The following is a 22,533-nucleotide window of genomic DNA, read 5'->3' as shown; positions in this document are numbered from 1 at the left end:
TTTCATTGCATATTGATTAATTGTATGAATTTATAATTAGATTGTGTCTTTGTGTGGCTTCTCCCAACAACAAAAAGTGTCCATTCAACAAAATTCTCGCAGAATGAATTGAAATACTCTCTTATTTTATACTGTTAAACTTTAATGCATATTGTAATTCTCCTTTGAGAGTTACAACAATTCACAACTTTAACCATAATTGATATTCTATGTTAATAAACAAAAATTGGTTATTTCATATACTTTAATTAAATATGTTTGTTACTTTTAGACATATAAAACTTAAGCTAATCAAGTATATTTATTAACCATAATTATGTTCATGATTTTAGAATTAATTAATCAACATTTGGGTGACCGTCAAATGTTCTAAAATTGATATACTTCACTCTTGTACAAACCCTCAACCACAATTTTGGGTGAAAAGGGTATTCTTTGGATTCTCAAATTCAGTGGCGTTGTCATGTAAATTGGGATGCCACTCAATTTGAAAATCCAAAGAAAACCCTCTTCACTCAAGTTTGGAAAAGGCTATATAGAGCGACGCTAGAAGGGATAACAAGGTCATTTATGTAATAATGGTGAAAGGAGAAAAATATGGGAGAAAAAAAGGAAAAATATAAAATAGTTAGATGAAAATATAATTTTTTTATAGGCCAAAAGACTTATTCCCACCTAAGATATAGTGTAATCTTAAACTCATACCCATCAATTACTCAAAATCTGTTAAACTTTTCTATTAGAGTCAAATATAAAACCGTTATTTTATCAGTAATATTAAAAACATTATAATTTTATCTCATTTCCTTCCTCAGATTATAAAAATTAACAAGTTCACCCCTGTCTAAACATTTTAAGTTTTAAAAAGTGACTACTCCCCCCCCCCCCCCCCCCCAACATAGGTTTTTCTTTTCTCTCATCTCTAGCCACCACTCTATCACCGACTCCTTCCTTTCCCACCCTCACCGTTGGAATTGTTCATACAACCATCATGGGAGGTTGTCCAATGAAGAGACATCATCTCTTTTTGTCGACAAAGAGACAGGTTTCTTTGTTAATTTCTTCCGAGACGAAGAGATGACGAAGAATCTCTTCTCTTCATTGTTTCTTTCGAGAAAAGAGATCGATGAAGAGACGTCATTTCTTCATCACACAGGCTTCCAAAGCTGTCAGCCAAAGGATTCCGATGGTGAAGGTGGAAAGAGAAAGTCGTTGGTGATGGAGTGGTGGCTAGAGAGGGGAGAAGAAGAAAACCTAAGGGTAGGGGGAAATAGTCATTTTTTAAAACTTGAAATATTTAGGTAGAGATAAAGTTGTTAGTTTTCAAAACTTGGGAAAGGAAATGAAATAAAATTATAATTTTTTTAATATTACTAGTAAGAAACAGTTTTACCCAATTAACATCTTACTCTTCATCATTTTGTAAAGTCTTCAAGTATAACAAAAAGTTATAAAATAAAGTGAGATTGAAGCTAATATAAAAGTTGAGAATCATGCATGATGTCTAGATTTCATGTTTCTCCCAATTAAATAATATATTTTATATATATATAAATAATGGGTTGGCGGAATCGCCAACCTCCGCCAACCCTGGCAACAATATATAATATTATATATATTATTATGTTAATATATATAATATTATATATTATAATATATAATTACTAATATTATAATAATATAATATATTATTTTATTATAATATTAATATAATATTATAATAAAATAATATATTATAATATAATATATAATTATAATAATATAAATAATATATTATATTATATCAATAATATATTAATATAATAATATATATAATATATTATAATATATAAAATATATTATATATATAATATTAATATATTAATAGATAATATTAATATTATATATTATAATATTATATATATATAATATTAATATATTAATAGATAATATTAAGATTATATATTATAATATTAAAAATAAAAAAAAGGTAGTACGCCAACCCTTGGCGCCAAAAGGGTTGGCGTCCTTTTTTAATTTATTTTAATAATATAATAATATAATAATATAATATATAATATATTATAATATATAAAATATATTATATTATAATAATATAATTATATATTATATATTATATTATATTATAATAATATATATTATAATATTATATATTAATATTATAATATAATATATATAATATTATAATATTAATATTAATATAATATAATTATAATATTATATATTATATATAATATATATTACCAAAGTTGGCCCCGCCAACCCTTAGTTATTATATATATATATTATATATATAATATATAATATTATATATTATAATATATATAAATAAAATATTAAAATTATATATTATAATATATTATATATAATATTATAATATATATGAATACATATTATAATATTATATTATAATATATTTATATATATTATAATAATATAAAAAAATATATATGTATTTATATATATATATATATATATATATATATATATATATATATATATATATATATATATATATAAGGAGTTTGGGTTGACGATAAGGGAAATTGGTCTGTAGCATTAATATAGGGTGGACCCACTCTTTATAAAGCAAAGCAAGTGGTGTGGGAAAGGTTGGCGTAATAATTCCCAGAATTTCCAGTTTATTTTTTTTTTTCCGTTAATATATTATATATATTTTATTATATAATTATATAATATATATTATATTTAATATAATTATAATTATATATTATATTATATTTTTAATTAGAATATTATAATTATATTATATTATTATATATTATAATATATAATATTATATAATATAATATATGTATATATTATTTGCCATTTTATATAATATATAATATATTTTATTTTATTTCATAAAAGGGTGCGTATGTCAATGCTTACATTTTATCTTTTATAAAGAGATAAGACCCATATCAATAAAAATGCTACAGTATTATATTATAATATAATATATATATATATATAATATATAAACCAAGGGTGTCATTTTATATATATAATATATAAACCAAGGGTTGGTGAACCCTTGGCGGTTGGCGATGCCAACCCTTGGTAACAAAATTATATTTTATATATATATATATATTATAATATTAATTATAATATTAATATTATATATATAATATATTTTATATATTATAATATATTAATATATTTTTTATATAATATAATAATATTATAATATATTATATAATAATATAAAAAATTAATATATTAATATAAATAGTTGACGGAATTGCCAACCGTTTTATATATATATATAAAATATATAATTATTAATAATATAATATATTTTAATATTATTATAATATTATAATAAAATAATATATAATATATATTATTATATATAATAATATAATATAATATATATTATTATAATATTATATTATATAATATTATAATATATTCCTTATATGTACAGCACAGAAATAATTTTCAGAATTTCACGTCTACGTTTGTTTTTTTTTTCGGTTAATCGTAAATTTTTTTTTTCAGTTTTAATCCTTAAATGTTAATTTTTTTTTCCAGTTAAATCCTACTAAATGATATTTTTTTATGGTCATTTCTTTTATGATATAAAATGGATGTAGTTGAGTTTTTTTGTGAGTTGATCTTTTTTTTTTTAAATTCTTCTTTGAAGAATTCTTAATCTGAAGAATTCTTCAAAGTAATTTGCTGCTTTTGTTTTTGAAGATGAGGAAGAAGAGAGAGTGATTCTTTTATCACTTTGAAAGAAGAGAAAGTGATTCCTTTATCACTTTGAAAGAAGAGGAAGAAGAGAGAAAAAAGTTACAGAGAAGAAGAGAGAGAATTTGTGCATGAAAGATTGAAGAGGGGTATTTTGGAGAAGATGAGTACTGTTGTGGTATATTTGTGAAAGCTTTAGAATAGGTGATAATTTTGTATACACGGAATAAAATAGTGCTAAAATTTGCAATTTCCCAATATTAAATTCGTAATTTAGAACCGACCCAAGAAGATAAATATTTAAAATTCGGTGGTATACATTTGTCGGCAAAATTATCTTATCATGTCTGTATCTAAAACTAGTTATCAACATGTTATGTGGGAAGCCTAATTTTTTGACAAGAACACACAAAGCAAAAACACAAAATGGGTCGTCCACATGTTCTGGTAATACCTTCCCCAGCACAAGGCCATGTGATTCCTTTCCTTGAGCTTTCACAATGCTTACTGCAGCATGGCCTGAGGGTCACCTTTGTGAACACGGATCATACTCAGAAGCTGATCATCAACGCCTTGCAGGGAAAGAAGCACGTCGGAGATGATCCAGAACTCCAGCTAGTATCGATTCCAGACGGATTGGAACCTTGGGAGGATCGAAATGATTTAGGCAAGTTATGTGAATCATTTGTAAAGGTGATGCCAGGGAAGCTGGAAGAGCTCATACAAGAGATGAACAACAAAGAGGAAGACGAAAAGATCACTTGTGTTATTGCTGATGTGCATGTTGGAATGGTGTTTCCAGTAGCAGAGAAACTCAAAATTAATAAGCGGGCTGCGTTATTGTCGACAGCAGCGGCGGCTCTTGCCTTGTACCACCGTATACCCGAATTGATTGATGAAGGAATCATTAACAAAGATGGCAAGACACTTGATAAAAACGCATATATATATTTTTAATATTTCCTCTTCGTCAATAGACTTGGTTAAATGTAAGATATGAGATTTAAATTTTATATTGGATAATATAAGCTATTGATATAAGATTTATATGATTTTAAGTTTTTCAATCTAAATAATTAGTTTTTTAGGTGTGATTATTTTAAGTTTCTTATTATTTGGTACAAAAATCATTATCATATATCTCAGACCAAGTCAAGCGATGTAAGTAGTGACACTACTATTATTATAGTGTTAGCCCAATTAGGATTTCAAGTTCAAAATATAGGACTTGAGCCGGCTTCTAATGTATGGTATATGTGACTAAGGGCTTTATATGACTATAGGTATGATACTTGTTAATTTTTTAGGAACTGCAACGGAGAGTGGACGAATGATAGAGTTGGGAGCAAACATGCCTACAATAACGAGTGCAGAACTTGTGTGGAACTGTGGCGACTTGATTACCCAGAGGAATGTTTTTCAGCTTATTGTTAAGGGCACAGACGGTACACAAATGGCAGCTGACTACCTGATTTGCAACACAACGTATGACCTTGAGCCTGAAGCATTCAACTTGGTTCCGAAGATTCTTCCAATTGGACCACTTTTAGCAAGCAACCGACAAGGAAATTCAGCGGGATACTTCTGGCCAGAAGACTCAACTTGCTTGACTTGGCTTGATCAGCAACAACCTCGCTCAGTTATTTATGTTGCATTTGGCAGCCTAACAGTTTTTGACAAGATCCAATTTCAGGAGCTTGCATTAGGGCTTGAACTTACTAACAGGCCATTTCTATGGGTTGTGAGGCAAGATATTACCGAGGATACAAATCAAGCCTACCCAGAAGGCTTTCAAGAAAGGGTAGCCAACCGTGGAAAAATGGTGGGTTGGGCGCCGCAACAGAAGGTTTTGATTCGCCCTTCAATTGCCTGCTTCTTTAGTCATTGTGGTTGGAATTCCACCATGGAAGGTGTAAGCAATGGGCTTCCTTTCTTGTGCTGGCCGTATTTTGGTGACCAATTCATTAATCAAAGCTACATCTGTGATATTTGGAAGGTGGGTTTAAAATTTAACCGAAAAGAAGGTAAGATCATCACACGAGAAGAAATCAAGACCAAGGTGGATCAAGTGCTGAGCAATGAAAATTTCAGAGCTAGAGCTTCAGACCTCCAGGAAATGACATTGAGAAGTGTCAAAGAAGGGGGTCTGTCTGACAAGACTTCCAAGGAATTCATTAAATGGATAAAGACACCGGAAGAAGAATAAGAAACCTTTAGATTAATGGATCATTTCTCTGAAGATTCTTTCAAGTAAAAGATCCACTGTGGTAGTCTAGATTTTCTACTTGAACAAATAAGCTTGTTATTGTTGTTTCATCATTTTGTTGCAGAAAGCAATTATTTGTTTTCACAAACCATTATTATGTGTGAGTTTTAGGGAAGAAATTTAGTAACAAAAATTGGGTTGGGTTTCCCTCCTCCACGTGGAGGATGACCCAAAGTTCATTTATTAAAGTGAAGCCTAAATTAGTTTTTTTTCCTCATTTGGAGGAAGACTAAATTAGTAATTTTGATTACCAATTAAAAAGATTAAAAACCCAAAAATTTAGAAAAACAAAGTAGTGGCAGAATTGTTTTTACTGTAGCAAATAGAGAGGAAAAGTGCAAATTTTTCTAGGAAAGAGTAATCCGTCCAAGTTTAATCAAAAACCTCAATTAAGGTCAATCCATGGTTTGATTGAGTTGAAATTTTATGAGCATATTTAGGAGTCATTGATCGTCATTCTGAAATATGGAGATTGGATTTAGAGTTCTAGAAAGTAGTCCTTCAGTCCTTGAATACACATTTGTTTTTTGTGAGATTTTTCTATATTTGTTGTAAAAAATTCTCGTATTTGTCAAGAAGATTTGTTCTTGAGGTATCATGGATTTATGTCTCTAGTTTTAATAAGAGAGATTTGTACCCATTCTTATTGATAGTGTTAAATTTTTGGATGGAATCAATCCCGTGGTTTAAACTCTCTCACATTGAAAATTTCCATAATAAAAATTGCTTGTGTTTTATATTGCTTGTTTTTGTTTCTTCCATATTTTTTGGGTTCACACAAATTGAGAAAAAAATTATGTTGTTGCATATTGATTGATTGTGTGAATTTAAAATTAGGTTATGTCTTTGTATAACTTCTCCCAACAACAAAATGTATCCATTCCACAAATCCCTCGCTCAAGGAATTGAAATACTCTCTTATTTTAAAATGTTAAACTTTGATGTATATTGTAATTCTCCTTTGAGAGTTACAACAATTCACAACTTTAACTATAATTGATATTCTATGTTAATAAACAAAAACTGGTTATTTCTTATACTTTAATTAGACATGCTTGTTACTTTTAGACATATTAAACTTAGCTAATCAAGTATATTTATTAACCATATTTATGTTCATGATTTTAGAATTAATTAATCAACAATTGGGTGACCCTCAAATATTCTAAAATTGATATACTTCACTCTTGTGCAAACCCTCAACCACAATTTTGGGTGAAGAGGGTATTCTTTGAATTCTCAAACTCAGTGGCATTGCCATGTAAATTGGGATGCCACTCAATTTGAGAATCGAAAGAAAACCCTCTTCACTTAGTTTCAAAAAGGCTATGTAGAGAGAGGAGAGAAGGGATAACAAGGTCATTTATGTAATAATGGTGAAAGGGGAAAAATATGGGAGAAAAAAAAGAAAAATATAAAATAGTTAGATGAAAATATAATTTGTTTATAGGCCCAAAGACTTATTCCCATTTAAGGTATAGTAAAATTTCAAACTCATACTCGTTAACTTTAAAAAACCCAAACGTCTATCTATCACTTAAAATCTATTAAACTTTTCTGTTAGACTTAAGGGTAAAACCATTATTTTATCAGTAATATTAAAAATATTATAATTTTATTTCATTTCCCTCCCCAGGTTTTGAAAATTAACAAGTTTACCCCTACCTAAATATTTCAAGTTTTAAAAAGTGACTATTCCCCCCTTTCCCACATCTAGATTTTTCTTTTCTCCCATCTTTGACCACCACTCTATCACCGGTGCCTTCCACTTCCCACCATCACCATTGGAATTGTTCAGGCAACCATCATGGGAGGTCGTCTAACAAAGAAACGTCCTCTTTTTGCTCGACAAAGAGATGCATTTCTTCGTTGATTTCTTCTAAGACAAAGAAACGATGAAAAATCTCTTCTCTTCATCGTCTCTTTCGAGACAAAGAGATCGATGAAGAGATGTCATCTCTTCATCACATAGGCTTTCAAGGCGGTTGGCCAAAGGATTCTGATGATGAGGGTAGGAGGAAGAAGTCATCGATGATGGAGTGATGGCTAGAGAGGGGAGAAGAAAAAAACCTAAGGGGTTGGGGGGGGGGGGGGGGGGGAGAATAAATCACTTTTTAAAACTTAAAATGTTTAGGTAGAGTTGAAATTGTTAGTTTTCAAAATCTGGGTAGACAAATGAGATAAAATTATAATTTTTTTAATATTACTGATAAAATGATGATTTTACCCAATTGACAATTTATCATCATTTTGTAAAAGTTGAGAATCATGCATGATGTCTAGATTTCATGTTTTTCCGAGTTATGTGATTGTGCATGAGTCTAAGAATTTAGAGTTGAATATTTTATTATAAATGTTATTTTTAAAAAATAGAAATTATTGTGGGAAATTTTATCAAGCGATGGCTAATATTTATTCAAACTATAATTTTAAAAACAATAAAATTATGTGTATTTACTTTGAGTGCATAAATAAATACACATTTAATATTAATTAAAATAGCCTATTTTAACCCTTTATATACATATATAGTCACTTTTTTTCTACCATATATATATAACCTAAAACATAAAATATTTAAAATACTCTTAGGTTTTGTACTCATCCAACCAAGACTCACCCAACTAAGCATAAATTCATCTAATCAAGATATAAAACTAACTCACTCACCCAACTAAGACTGAGATATAAGGTCAGATAAGGTGAAAATTTGAAATTTTTGGATGACTTTGATAGTGAAAAGGTTAACTAGGTGACATCTAGTCAACCGATTTATTTTTAAAAAATTGGTTGGCCGGATGGTTGGCCAGCCAACCAAACACCCAACCAACCAATTTATTTTTAAAAATTGATTGGTCAAGTGCTTGGTTGGCTGGCCAATCCATCCAGTCAACTCCAAATCCAATAATTTTCTCTTTTTAAAGGCAAAGTCAAATTAAAAAGTAACTATATTTATATAATGGAAAAAATATGGTTATTTATGTATAAAAAAATAATTATTTTAATTAATATCCCCGTTCAATACATGTTATTATGTGGTTGAATGATTTTAAATTAAAAATAAAATAACACCCAATCACGTAATGATATATATAAATATGTATCTATTTGTATATTTAAAATAGATATACATAAAATTACTCTTTTGAAATAACGAGAGTACAATTTTTCTATTATATAACATTTTACGTTCATTTCTTGATTAATTTTTTCTCTTGAGCAAGTCACAACTCACAAGAGTACTCTGTTTCTTTTTTCATGACAGCTTTATGGAGAAGTTGTGGAAGACAAAACAAAATAACTTCGTATATCCAATCTTAAATTCCTAATTTAGTACCGAGAAAAAAAGATAAATATTTAAAATTCGGTGGTGTACATTTGTCGGCAAAATTATCTTATCTTGTCTGTATCTAAAACTAGTTATCAACATGTTATGTAGGAAGCCCAATTTTTTGACAAGAGCATACAAAGCAAAAACATAAAATGGGCCGTCCACATGTTCTGGTAATACCTTGCCCAGCACAAGGCCATGTGATTCCTTTCCTTGAGCTTTCACAATGCTTACCGCAGCATGGCCTGAGGGTGACCTTTGTGAACACGGATCATACTCAGAAGCTGGTCATCAACGCCTTGCAGGGAAAGAAGCACGTCGGAGATGATCCAGAACTCCAGCTGGTATCGATTCCAGACGGATTGGAACCTTGGGAGAATCGAAATGATTTCGGCAAGTTAAGTGAGTCACTTGTAAAGGTGCTGCCAGGAAAGCTGGAAGAGCTCGTACAAGAGATGAACAACAAAGAGGAAGACGAAAAGATCACTTGTGTTATTGCTGATGTGCATATTGGAATGGTGTTTCCAGTATCAGAGAAACTCAAAATTAATAAGCGGGCTGCGCTTTTGTCGACAGCAGTGGCGGCTCTTGCCTTGCACCACCGTTTTCCCTAATTGATCGGTGATGGAATCATTAACAAAGATGGTAAGACACTTAATAAAAAAGTATATATATTTTTTAATATTTTCCCCTCGTCAATCGGCTAGGTCATTGTTAGGATTCAATGTAAGAAATGAGACTTGGATCACACTGGATAGTATGAGCTGCTGATGTGTGATTTATATAATTTTAAGTTTTTTAATCTAAATAATTAGTTTTTGAAGTATTGTTATCTTAAGTTCCACATCAATTGGTTTGAAAGTCATCATTACATCTCCTAACCGAATCACGTGATGCAGGTGATGATTTCGTTATCATAGTGTTAGTTTTGTTAAGATCTCAAGTGAAAAGTATAAGATTTGGGCGAGCTACTAATATGTGGTGTATGTGGCTGAGGGGTTTATATGACTTTACATATGAGACTTGGGCTTTTAACAGGGTTTAGATAAGATTTTGAGCTTTTCAATTTCAATAGTTAGCTTTTAGCCATACAGTTTTATTTACCTAAGCACCTTAATTTGTTAGGAACTGCAAGGGAGAGTGGACGAATGATAGAGTTGGGAGCAAACATGCCTGCAATCACGAATGCAGAACTTGTGTGGAACGTTGGCGACTTGATTACCCAGAGGAATGTTTTTCGGCTTATTGTTAGGGGCACAGACAGTACACAAATGGCAGCTGACTACCTGATTTGCAACACAACGTATGACCTTGAGCCTGAAGCATTCAACTTGGTTCCGAAGATTCTTCCAATTGGACCACTTTTAGCAAGCAACCGACAAGGAAATTCAGCGGGATACTTCTGGCCAGAAGACTCAACTTGCTTGACTTGGCTTGATCAGCAACAACCTCGCTCAGTTATTTATGTTGCATTTGGCAGCTTAACAGTTTTTGACATCATCCAATTTCAGGAGCTTGCATTAGGGCTTGAACTTACTAACAGGCCATTTCTATGGGTTGGGAGGCAAGATATTACTGAGGATGAAAATCAAGCCTACCCAGAAGGCTTTCAAGAAAGGGTAGCCAATCGTGGGAAAATGGTGGGTTGGGCGCCGCAACAGAAGGTTTTGAGTCACCCTTCCATTGCCTGCTTCGTTAGTCACTGTGGTTGGAATTCCACCATGGAAGGTGTAAGCAATGGGCTTCATTTCTTGTGCTGGCCGTATTTTGGTGACCAATTCATTAATCAGAGCTACATCTGTGATATTTGAAAGGTGGGTTTAAAATTTAACCGAAAAGAAGGTAAGATCATCACACAAGAAAAAATTAAGACCAAGGTTGATCAAGTGCTGAGCGATGAAAATTTCAGAGCTAGAGCCTCGGAGCTCCTGGAAACGACATTGAGAAGTGTCAAAGAAGGGGGTTTATCTGACAAGACTTTCAAGGAATTCATTGAATGGATAAAGACCCAGGAAGAAGAATAAGACACCTTTAGATTAATGGATCATTCCTTTGAAGATTTGTTCAACGAAAAGATCTATTATAGTAGTCTAGATTTTCTACTTGAACAAATAGACTTCGTATTGTTGTTTCATCGCTTTGTTACCTAAAACAATTATTTGTTTTCACAAAGAATTATTTTGTGTGAGTTTAGGGAAGAAATTTAGTAACAAAAAATGTCAATTCAACCAAATTCTCGCACAACAAATTAAAATACTTTCTTATTTTATAATATTAAACTTTATTATATAATGTAATTTCCTTTGCGGGTTACAACAATACACAACTTTAACTATAATTAATATTGTATGTTAATAAACAAAAATTGGTTATTTCATCTACTCTAATTAGATATGTTTGTTGCTTTTAGATATGTTGAACTTAGCAAATCAAATATATTCATTAACCACGATTATGTTTATGATTTTAAATTTAATTAATTAACATTTGGGTGACCTTTAAATATTTTTAAATTGATATTCTCCACTTCTGTACAAACCCTCGACCATGAATTTGCATAAACAAGATATTTTTTGGATTCTCGAATTGAGTAGCATCGATATCACTTAATTTGAGAATTTAAAAAAAACATTTTTGACTCAATTTGGAAAAGGTTGTGTAGAGGGAGGAGAGAATGGATAACAAATTCATTATGTAATGACGGTGAAATGAGAAAATTATAAGAGAAAAAATATAAAATATAAAATAGTTAAATGAAAATATAATTTGTTCATATTATCAAATGATGTAAGTGATATTAGCTATGTATAAAATGATAAAAACACTGTTTGATGGTCAAAACTAAAGTCTGTGCGGTGAAACATGGGATGCCCAAAACATGTGTTAATTAGAGGCATAGTGGCACTGTGACAACAAGAACTGAGGACATATGTTGTTATCCATCATCTCAATTACTGGCCATCACCTTCTCCAACTTCATGCATGCATGATACATGATTCGGAAGCTTAGATCCAAATATCTTATGATAAAAAAAAGGGCAAAACCAGATACGCAAGTCATTAAAAGACAAGGTGTGTTGGAAGGTCATGTCCAGGATCTATTTTAGTCAAAGAAGTCAAAATGTTAGAGGTGAGAGGGTTCAAATGTCTTGTTTAAAAAGAGAAAATTGAAACCCATCGATTCCTGTAAATTGGAATATTAACCTTTATATTTTTATATATAATAATATAAAATATAAATAAGATTTTAAATATTATTTTTCAAAATTTATTAAAGACAAATAAACATTTTCTAATATATTATAAAATATATTTATAACCTTAAAAGTTTTAGTACAGGTGGAATTGGTAAGCGGTGAGGTAGCTTACCAAATGCTTAGATAAAGAAAATTGGGATAGCGATGAAACAGGAGATACCCAAAATAGGTGTCAATCTGAGGCAACGTGACAGTGTCACCAACAAAGATGTGATCTTCCTGTCAATCTCACCAACAAAGATGTGATCCTTCCTGTCAATCTCAACGCAAGATATTACAACTAAACAGCAACAGACAAAATCGAGATAGTAAAAGGAACCATGAGAACTGATGATATTGAGCTATCTCTTTAGCTATCTATCTCAATCATCGGCCAACTTTCTCCAGCTTACGTACACGATTCATGATTCAGTAGCGTAGATAAACATGTAATTTCGAAGCCAAAGTTAATTAGAATGAGTCATCCTCACATTCTGGTTGTGCCATATCCTGCCCAAGGCCATGTAATTCCTTTACTAGAGCTTTCACAGTGCTTAGTTAAGCATGGCTTCAGAGTCACGTTTGTCAACACGTATCATAATCACAACCGGGTCATCAAAGCTTTACAGGGAAATTCTATGGGGGATGAAATCAATCTTGTGTCAATTATAGATGGAATGGAACCATGGGAAGATAAAAATGACATAGTGAGGTTCTGCGAAACAATGCCGAAGGTGATGCCTGGGGCGCTGGAGAAACTCATAGAAGAGATCAACGAAGTGAATGAAGAAAAGATTGTTTATGTGATTGCAGATGGGAATATTGGATTTGCCATTGAAGTTGCAGAGAAGATGAAAATTAAGAAGGCTGTATTTTGGCCTTCAGCAGCGGCAACTGTGGCCTTGTTTTACAATATTCAGAAGATAATTGATGCAGAAATCATTGACAATAATGGCAATGCACGTTCACTAGCCAGTTTAGAGATAACAGTGAGCCAGGTAGGGGATGAATACCCTAATCCCCATTACCATCCCAACAAGTAAAACATTTTCCTGTCCTCAACACGAGAATAATGAGGAATCCCCATTCCTTTTCAAGGAGAATTTGTCACCCCTTTCCCTCCCGTCCCGGCTGGGAAAATTCTTCCTCCCCTCCCAACCCAGTTAAAGAAATGATGAAATATTTATTAAATGTCAAGGTATTTGTAAAATATGTAAGAAGGGGATGAACTATAGAGGTGAAATCTGGGTAAAGTATGGGCCAAAAATATATTTATCTTCATCCTCACATTATCTCTGATTGCGGGGATTTTAATAATTCCCATCTCTGGTTTCCTTCAGACAATCCCTTTCCCATTCCAGAAGGGAGCAGGCTGAAAACCCGGTTTGGGGGCCCAATTTGCCATCTCTAAGCCACTTGATTCTGTTTTTTCTTTTTTAATTTGTTGCAAAGTTTAAGGATCTTTCTAAGTTTTGTACTGACATTCCAGGAGCTCCACTCAAGAAAGAAATACTTCAGCTCGCACAAAATATGCCTGAAATCGACAGCACAAACTTTGTTTGGGCTTCCATAGGTAGCGGCTTAGCTTCCCAAAAAAAATTCTTTGACTTTATATGTAAGAACACAGAAGCCATTAAAGTGGCAGACTGGATCCTTTGCAACGCAACATTAGATTTTGAACCTGGAGCCTTCAACTTGGCTCCAGATATTCTTCCAATAGGACCTCTTTTGGCAAGCAACCGACAGGGAAATACTACAGGAAACTTTTGGCCGGAAGACTCAACTTGCCTAAAATGGCTAGATCAACAGCAACCTAACTCGGTCATTTATGTTGCATTTGGCAGCCTCACAGTCTTAGATAAAATCCAATTCCAAGAGGTGGCGCTCGGACTTGAACTCACCAACAGGCCATTCTTGTGGGTTGTGAGGCCAGACATTACTGATGACGCCAATGGAGCCTTCCCAGAAGAGTTTAAAGAAAGGGTAGCCAACCGTGGGAAAATGGAGGTTTGGGCGCCGCAACAGATGGTTCTGAGACACCCTTTCATTGCCTGCTTCTTCAGCCATTGTGGCTGGAATTCAACCATGGAAGGCATAAGCAATGGGGTTCCCTTCCTGTGCTGGCCACACTTCGCTGACCAATTCATGAATGAGAGCTACATTTGCAGTGTTTGGAAGGTGGGATTGAAGTTTAACAGAGACAAAAGTGGTATCATAGCTAGAGAAGAAATTAAGACTAAGGTGGATCAACTCTTTGGTGATGAAGATTTAAAGCAAGATCTTTGGAACTGAAGTAAACTGCATCGAAAAGTGCCAAAGAAGGTGGCCTTTCGAACGAGACTTTCAAGAAGTTCACTGAATGGATAAGGTCACTGGAACCGGCCCATGCTTGTTCGTATCAATATTTCAAGTCTTTTTATTACTGTGTCTTGTGACTTTTGCTTTTCCAATGCTCCATATTCCACAGCGGACCCAAAAATAAAATTTAGACGGTCAAACTAGAATAATATAAATAACTTTTAAATAAAAATAAATATAAATATTTGTATTAATAAAAATTTATTAATTATTTATAATTGTCATCAATATGATTTATTTTTTAAAAATATTATAAAATAAATTCATTATCAATACTATCTAATACATTATTTTTCATATAAGCAACTAGAATTAGACTTAAATCAATTTAATTTGATCTCAAAAGTCAGTTTGGTTCAAATTTATTTAGAAGTGAATGATTTTAATATATTCAAATCTTAATCCAAATCAAACTAAAACATATTTTTTTAGTTTAATTTGAAAATTTTTAAAACTGTTTTTTCAATTTTGTTTGAAAAAACTCTTAAACTTTACCAAACTCAACCGTGCATATCCTTAAAAATAACCTCAATGTGATTTCATTTTTATGGTGTATTGTAAAAGTTATTTTATTGGAATTTTTTACAAAGGTATGTTAAAATTTTTATCATTTTCATTCTAAACAGAAGGAGTGGGAGTAGAGCACTTTTTTTCAAAATAGAAAAAGGAGATATTATATTATACAATTGAAAATTGAAACTAATATAAGGGGTAAATTTTAACTTTTCTAAGCTTAAAACTAATGTTAGGAATAAATTTTAACTTTTCTAAATTTGAAACTAATACAGTTGCAACTAATATTACACAATGGAAATATTGGTCACACTTTTGGATTTTTTAAAAAAGTCAAGGGGGTTCGTGAACCCCTTGACCAAACACACACACACACACAACCCAACACCCCCAGTGTCTCTTTTCCTTTTCTTGATGTGGGAACTGGGATTCTGGTCATTGGCGAGATAATACTTATTCGTTTCACTAATTCTTTTCCATCTCGTCATGCAAGCACTGATAAGGTCTCAGCTAATCTGGTAGCTGCTTTTGTTGCAATAAGAAAGAGCCAGCCAAGGCAATTTCTCAATAATTGTTTCATTTCATTGGTTGGCCACGAGAAGAGGACAAATTAAACATTGGCGCCTCGTTAATTAGCCCCACTTCACTTGAATGAACTTCTTTAGTAAAAGTTTTGTAAGTTGTAGTGGTTGAGCCTTCTAAGGGGACTATTGAAGAGATTTCTCGTCGGACATAATTCAGAGTCATACACACAATAAGCTATCATGATGGTAATAATAAGGAACGGTTAATTAATTTTAATATCTTCCATCGTGACAAATAAAATAATTGTGAAGAGAATTTGCAATAAAATGATTTGACCCTCTAATGAAAAATTTATGTGTATAGTTATATTATTAATGACAACGGAAAAGTGTTCTAACAAACTTTGAATAGAGATTACAAGATTAATGCCTTGAAAATAATTTAATTTTAGACAAGGATCCTAAAAAGAGTTACTAGATTTATATAGATGCTCTTTGTCAATGTAAGTTGTACAGAGCTAACTAACCAACTTTACTATTGGGTTTTTTTCTCTCTTTTCATCCTATTATACCTTATCGATTTTTTATATTTATAGGATAAAAAAAATGTTACTATTGTATCGATTATATTTTCAATTTATATTCAAATAATAACATTTTAATTCGTTATATATTAGAGATAAAATAACAATCAAAGCTTAATAAGATAAGAAGTTACCGCTTTTTATGATAGATGAGTACCATGAAAGGATACTCCTAGCACATCAAGGTGCAGACTATTGCTTTTCTAGCTAGTTATTTCTTTGGAAGTTACTTTGCGAGTTGGAGTTAATATATAACAATGATGTGCCCAAGAGTCAAAATTTGTGTGTGTGGTTAATTAAGGTAATGTTTGTGAGGATTTTGGGGCAGTTCTAGGGTTTGAATCAATAATCAAACCAAAAAACAAGAAGAACCAACAACTCATTTTTTATGTTTTCTACCCTACCACAATCTTGCCATAGTCATCTATTATGAGATCTCACATTCTTGATCTTGTATAGATCACATCAAACAATTTCCCATCAGTTTCTAAAATGCAAACGAAACTTCTGAAACTCTTTTAATAATTATTACAACTGACATTTCGTAAATCCTTTGTGATAAGGATAAGTTCCATGTGGAGATTTAGAATCCTTCATGATATCTTGTTATAATGATCACAAGAAATATTTTGTATGCTTCACATTGTGAATTAATCATGTTGCTCCATTTCACCACAAAATCTAATTAGATGTGTCTTATTTGCATTATAGGATGGCGACCACATGCCGTATGGCTGACTTGAATGATATGATCAATTTTCATTCTACCTTGATTTGGCTATAGAAGGGAGAACAACTTGTTCCATTTTTCTCACATCTTATACATTTATCAATCTTTAGTGGCATGACATTCTTAAGACTCTACTATTGTCAATCAATCAAAGAACTATCTACATTGGTTCACAAAACAATGACTTGTTGAACTCCAAGATTCTTTTGTTGTGTGCAAACTTAACTTGTTTCATATGCAATTAAGAACTGTCTTTGCATAGCATATATATGCCAATGCAAAAGAGGAAAGTTTAGAGTATGATTCCTCTTCGAGGGAGGTGATTTTGTGGACAAGCATTATACTATTTTTTTAGGACAGTCGGTAAGGAATAAACGTCCCTTTATTACTATGATGGATAAGAGTATAAGCTTCATGCAGTGTATAAGAACACTTTACGTTGTAATGGCCTTTCTAATATGGATGTAGCAAGTAACTTAACAATCACATGTTCTTTTTTGTCTTCAATATCTCTCTAGAGCTTGCAAGGTTGAATCAAAGTCAAAACTGGTCATGACCTTGTCCCAAGGGTAGAATGGCCAAGACAAAGCCACTCAAAAAAGAGGCTTGCCACATGTACGAAGCTTGAGATCTTTGCTAACTTTTATGTTGAGATAAGCGATTATACCATTGCGATTGCTTCATCGATTATGTTTTGAATATTCAGACTTTTACTAATAATAAAATTGATAATTCTTCATCTATAATTAAATATGTATATATTTATATATGTATGATAAATGTCTTAAAGTTGCTAAAAGTGTAAGGAAAAAATCAATATGCAATTTGATCATGATATCCCTATAAACACTTATAATGACCAACCTAAAAGCATTAAAAACCTCAACATTATTCTGACAAACGGACTATATAATATGACAAGACTATCCAAGGTGTTAAAAGAAGGTATTGAGTTAAACAAGAGTTTCAGGAAGCTCATCAATTGGAGAACCACACAAGAAAAACTGACTCATGCTACATTCTTCACTTAAAATTCAGAATCAGTAAACTTGCTTTGGGTGGATGTAATTTTGGGCTGGGCATTGGCAACAATATTTTTTCTCTTTAGATCTGTTTATGCCTTCACTGTTGCCGTAAACAGATAAAATTATTTATTTGTGCTTCGTCCAAACTTATGTCATTTGAATAGTCAGGAAATTTAAAAAAAAAAAAAACCATTGGTTCCTCCATAATGTGTATTTTGCCCCTCCTTACTTGGATGAAAATTCAGAATATAGAATTTAAATCAGCTAAATCTGAGGCACATTTGTGAACACAAAATCAGAATTATCAAAGGCTGAATAATACTAATTAAGTTTTTAAATTTTATGTTTAAGTGATGTCATCTGATAATTATTCATAATATAAAATAGAGTTGAGTAATATGACTGATTCTATATCTTTGACAGACATTTACAATATTTTAGTATAACATTACTAAATTATTTATCATCGTTATCTAATGTCGAAAATAACAATTTAATTATGAAAATTTATAATTTTATATACTATAAAAAAAATTTTAAACTTTGAAAAAGGAATTGACTACGGATTTGTGACAATACCTCACTATTTTTTAATTAGAAGCATTGCGACTCTTGACCTAACCAAGGATCTATCTTTCTTGTAAATCTCAAAGCAAGATATTATAAATTGACAATCTACCTCAAAGAATGACAAATAAAGTTAGATTTGAATAGACCAAAATTTGAGTCTAAACCAATCTAAGCTCAATGCAATTTGAGAGATATCAAATTTGAACTTGTTAAACTCTTCTCAAAGTTTTTTGAGTTTAACCCATTTGAGAAAAGTTAAACTCAAATTATATTTAGTTTAGTTATAGTATTGAGCAAAAAACGACCCAAATAATATTATTTAGATATATTTGATTAAAATAATATTGTTTTGATTAATTTAAATTGAATCTGTTTAAAATTATAAGTTTGATAAGATAAACACTTATTAAACTTTGAATTCTAATTTAACAATATTAAACTCTTAAATGTAAACTAAAATTCGCTTAATCAGAACGCATTTTAACCTAAGTTTATTTTCAAACTCAAACAAAGTCGGACACAAATCAACCCTACTGACGATATCATCCCTTTCTTTCAATTTTCAAAGCTTCAAATCAATTGTACAATTTCTGCCATGCGGCCTGCTCCAACTTCGATTAAATAATTCTGCCCATTCTCCTTTTCCTTATAATACTCTTTTCTTCTCTGGCTTTTACGTAACTTAACCCCATTGGTAGCATTAAAATATAATTTTGTGATGTGCTTCTGACTATTTCCAAGCATGATCGAGTATACCTGAACATCAGTTGAGACTTCTTTCTTTTACCCCCTCTTATACAATATTTAATTGTCATTTCTTGTTGATTTTAAACTTGGATTGTCACAGGTGATATATAAATGATAATTTTATCTAATGTGAGAAGATGCACTTGATGGCGATTGTATTAAAGAAAAGCAATTAGGAAAACCTCGAGATTGATGGAGATGTTCCAGATGACTGGACGCCATGGGAAAATGAGTCCTGCGAACACTTCCCCTATCCTTATAAAATAAAGCAAAGTTTGTTCATAGGAACATACAAAACTGAAAACTAAAATGAGTCCTCCACATATTCTGGCGATTCCATTTCCAGCACAAGGCCATGTAATTCCTTTGCTGGAGCTTTCACTATGCTTAGTTAATCATGGCTTCAGAGTTACATTTGTCAACACACATCATACTCACAACCGGCTCATCAACGCTTTACAGGAAAATTCTTTAGGGAATGGAATCCATCTGGTTTCGGTTCCAGATGGAATGGAACCTGATGATGATAGAAATGATATAGGGAAGTTATGAAGTAATGCCTAAGGTGATGCCTGGTAAGCTGGAAGAGATTATAGATGATATAAATAGAATAGAAGAAGAAAAGCTTGTTTGTGTGATTGCTGATGGGAATATTGGATTTGTTCTCGAAGTTGCAGAGAAGATGAAAATTAAGAAGGCTGCCTTTTGGCCTGCATCAGCCGCTACTCTTGCCTCCGTTTACAGTATTCCGAAGATGATTGAGGATGGAATCATTGAAACTGATGGTAAAACACTCTCACTCGTTCTTATTCATTTGTCTATCTTGGCTTATACAATCCGAGTGTGAGTAGGGATCCCCTCAGTTTGAGATTGAATTGAGTTAGTTCGATTAGAGTGAATTCCCGAAAAGTCATTAACAGATTTTTCCTTTCTTTTTTCAACTTTTCGTATTCTATTCAATTCTTCTTCTTCTTCTTTATCTTGGACCCTTTTTCTTCGTTCCTGACGGTTTTCTGAAAGTTTATCCAATGAATTCATTGTTGATCAAGTGAGTGATACTCAATCTCAAGCTAACCATATTAGATTTAAGTCAGAATTCGAATTTACCTTTATTCAAGCTTAGATGGATTCAAATCCATGCCCGTTGAGATGTTTGTTTCATTTATAAACCATCTCTTTAATTATTGTGTGCAAATTGTTTCCAGGAACACCAATCAAGAAACAAATGATTCAACTTGCACACAATGTTCCAGAAATCGACAGCACAAACTTTGTTTGGTACAGTATTGGAGGCGTCTTAGCTCAGAAGACAATTTTTGACTACATATGCAAGAACACAGAAGTTGTGAAAGCGGCAGATACCCTTATCGGCAACTCAACCTATAACTTTGAACCTGTAGCATTCAACTTGGTTCCAAATATGCTTCCAATAGGACCTCTTTTGGCAAGCAACCGACAAGGGAACTCAACAGGATACTTCTGGCAGGAAGACTTAGCTTGCTTGAAATGGCTTGATCAACAGCAACCTAACTCAGTCATTTATGTTGCATTTGGCAGCTTCACAGTTTTAGACAAGATCCAATTCCAAGAGCTGGCGATGGGGCTTGAACTCGCAAACAAGCCGTTCTTATGGGTTGTGAGGCCAGACATTACTATTGACGCCAATGAAGCCTTCCCAGAAGGGTTTCAAGAAAGGGTAGCTAACCAAGGGAAAATGGTGGGTTGGGCACCGCAACAGAAGGTTCTGAGTCACCCTTCCATTGCCTGCTTCTTTAGCCATTGTGGTTGGAATTCCACCATGGAAGGTTTAAGTAATGGGCTTCCTTTCTTGTGCTGGCCATACTTTGCTGACCAGTTCATTAATGAGAGCTACATTTGTGATATTTGGAAGGTGGGACTGAGGTTTAAAAGAGATGAAAGTGGTATCATAACACGAGAAGAAATTAAAAGTAAGATACACCAAGTGTTTGGCGATGAAAAATTTAAAGCAAGAGCTTTGGCACTCAAGGAAACTGCCATAGAAACTGTTAAAGAAGGAGGTCAATCGAACAAATGTTTCAACAATTTCATTGAATGGATCAAGGCATAGGAACTTGCCACAAGACAAGTGATATATCATTTATATGTCTAATTGTATACTCAAAATTCATTGAATTACTTTAAATTGATATCTTGTCATCTTGAAAATAAGGTATGTATTTAATTATTTAATCTGGAATTGTTATTATATTTTATTTTATTTAACAAACAATATTATATTTACACACTTTTGAATATACAATTAAATACATATTTTTTGTCATCTTCTACATTTTGTAAATTTGAAAATAAGGTATGCATTTAATTATTTAATATGTAATTACTAATATATTATAATTTATTCAACAAACAATGCTACATATACACATTTTTGAGTACACAATTAATATAATGATGTGTCATTTTATGATTAGATGATTTGAAATAAGGATAAAGTAACACTCAATCACATGATAACACATCATCTATTTACTTAAACATATGATAAAATAAGAATAATTTAATACATAACTCAATTATGTATTTAAAAGTGTGTCCACATAACATTATTCAATGTCATCACCAAGGACAAACATTGAGGTTTGTTTACCATCGTTTAAGAAGACATGCATATCCCTTATCGAATAGCCAAGATACTGTCAAAATATTATCCACTTTAGACATATAATCTATCATAGTTTTACCTTTAGATTTTCCAATCCAAAACACAATTTAACCATTTAAGGTACTCACATGTTATTTAACCAGTTTTATCTTAGTATTTCTAACTTATGTAGGATGTACTAATATTTTTCTTGTGTTTTACCGATGTAAAATATATTTAGAAGTGTCAATATATATATATGAATTTTTTTAAACCCCATTAGATCAAGTGACCATCTTGAGCCCCTTTGGATCCATCACTTCT

The 22,533-nt window shown here is 31.8% G+C and overlaps 1 protein-coding gene and 3 pseudogenes across 1 annotated transcript; all 4 read left to right on the top strand.

Moving 5' to 3' along the window:
* The first annotated feature begins 4,096 nt into the window (after positions 1–4,096).
* On the top strand, positions 4,097–6,156 carry LOC123197597 (UDP-glycosyltransferase 83A1-like). The gene is made up of 2 exons (XM_044611918.1): positions 4,097–4,621; positions 5,010–6,156. Exons 1-2 carry the CDS (start codon positions 4,129–4,131, stop codon positions 5,906–5,908), a joined length of 1,392 nt encoding a protein of 463 aa, XP_044467853.1. The 5' UTR covers positions 4,097–4,128; the 3' UTR covers positions 5,909–6,156.
* Positions 6,157–9,359: 3,203 nt separating this feature from the next.
* LOC123197664 lies at positions 9,360–11,527 on the top strand (annotated as a pseudogene).
* Positions 11,528–13,010: 1,483 nt separating this feature from the next.
* LOC123197510 lies at positions 13,011–14,832 on the top strand (annotated as a pseudogene).
* A 5,057-nt stretch (positions 14,833–19,889) lies between these two features.
* On the top strand, positions 19,890–21,688 carry LOC123197146 (annotated as a pseudogene).
* Positions 21,689–22,533: the final 845 nt, after the last annotated feature.

The sequence above is a fragment of the Mangifera indica genome, chromosome 15 (assembly GCF_011075055.1).
Source record: "Mangifera indica cultivar Alphonso chromosome 15, CATAS_Mindica_2.1, whole genome shotgun sequence".
Classification (NCBI taxonomy): Eukaryota; Viridiplantae; Streptophyta; class Magnoliopsida; order Sapindales; family Anacardiaceae; genus Mangifera; species Mangifera indica.
The sequence above is the reverse complement of the archived record's forward strand: the minus strand, read 5'-3'. Positions and strand labels throughout refer to the sequence as shown.

Coding starts and splice junctions, on each gene's coding strand:
- LOC123197597 (XM_044611918.1), top strand. CDS start 4,129: ATGGGTCGTCCACATGTTCTGGTAATACCTTCCCCAGCACAAGGCCAT. Junction 4,622..5,009: donor AGGAATCATTAACAAAGATG/GCAAGACACTTG, acceptor TTAATTTTTTAG/GAACTGCAACGGAGAGTGGA.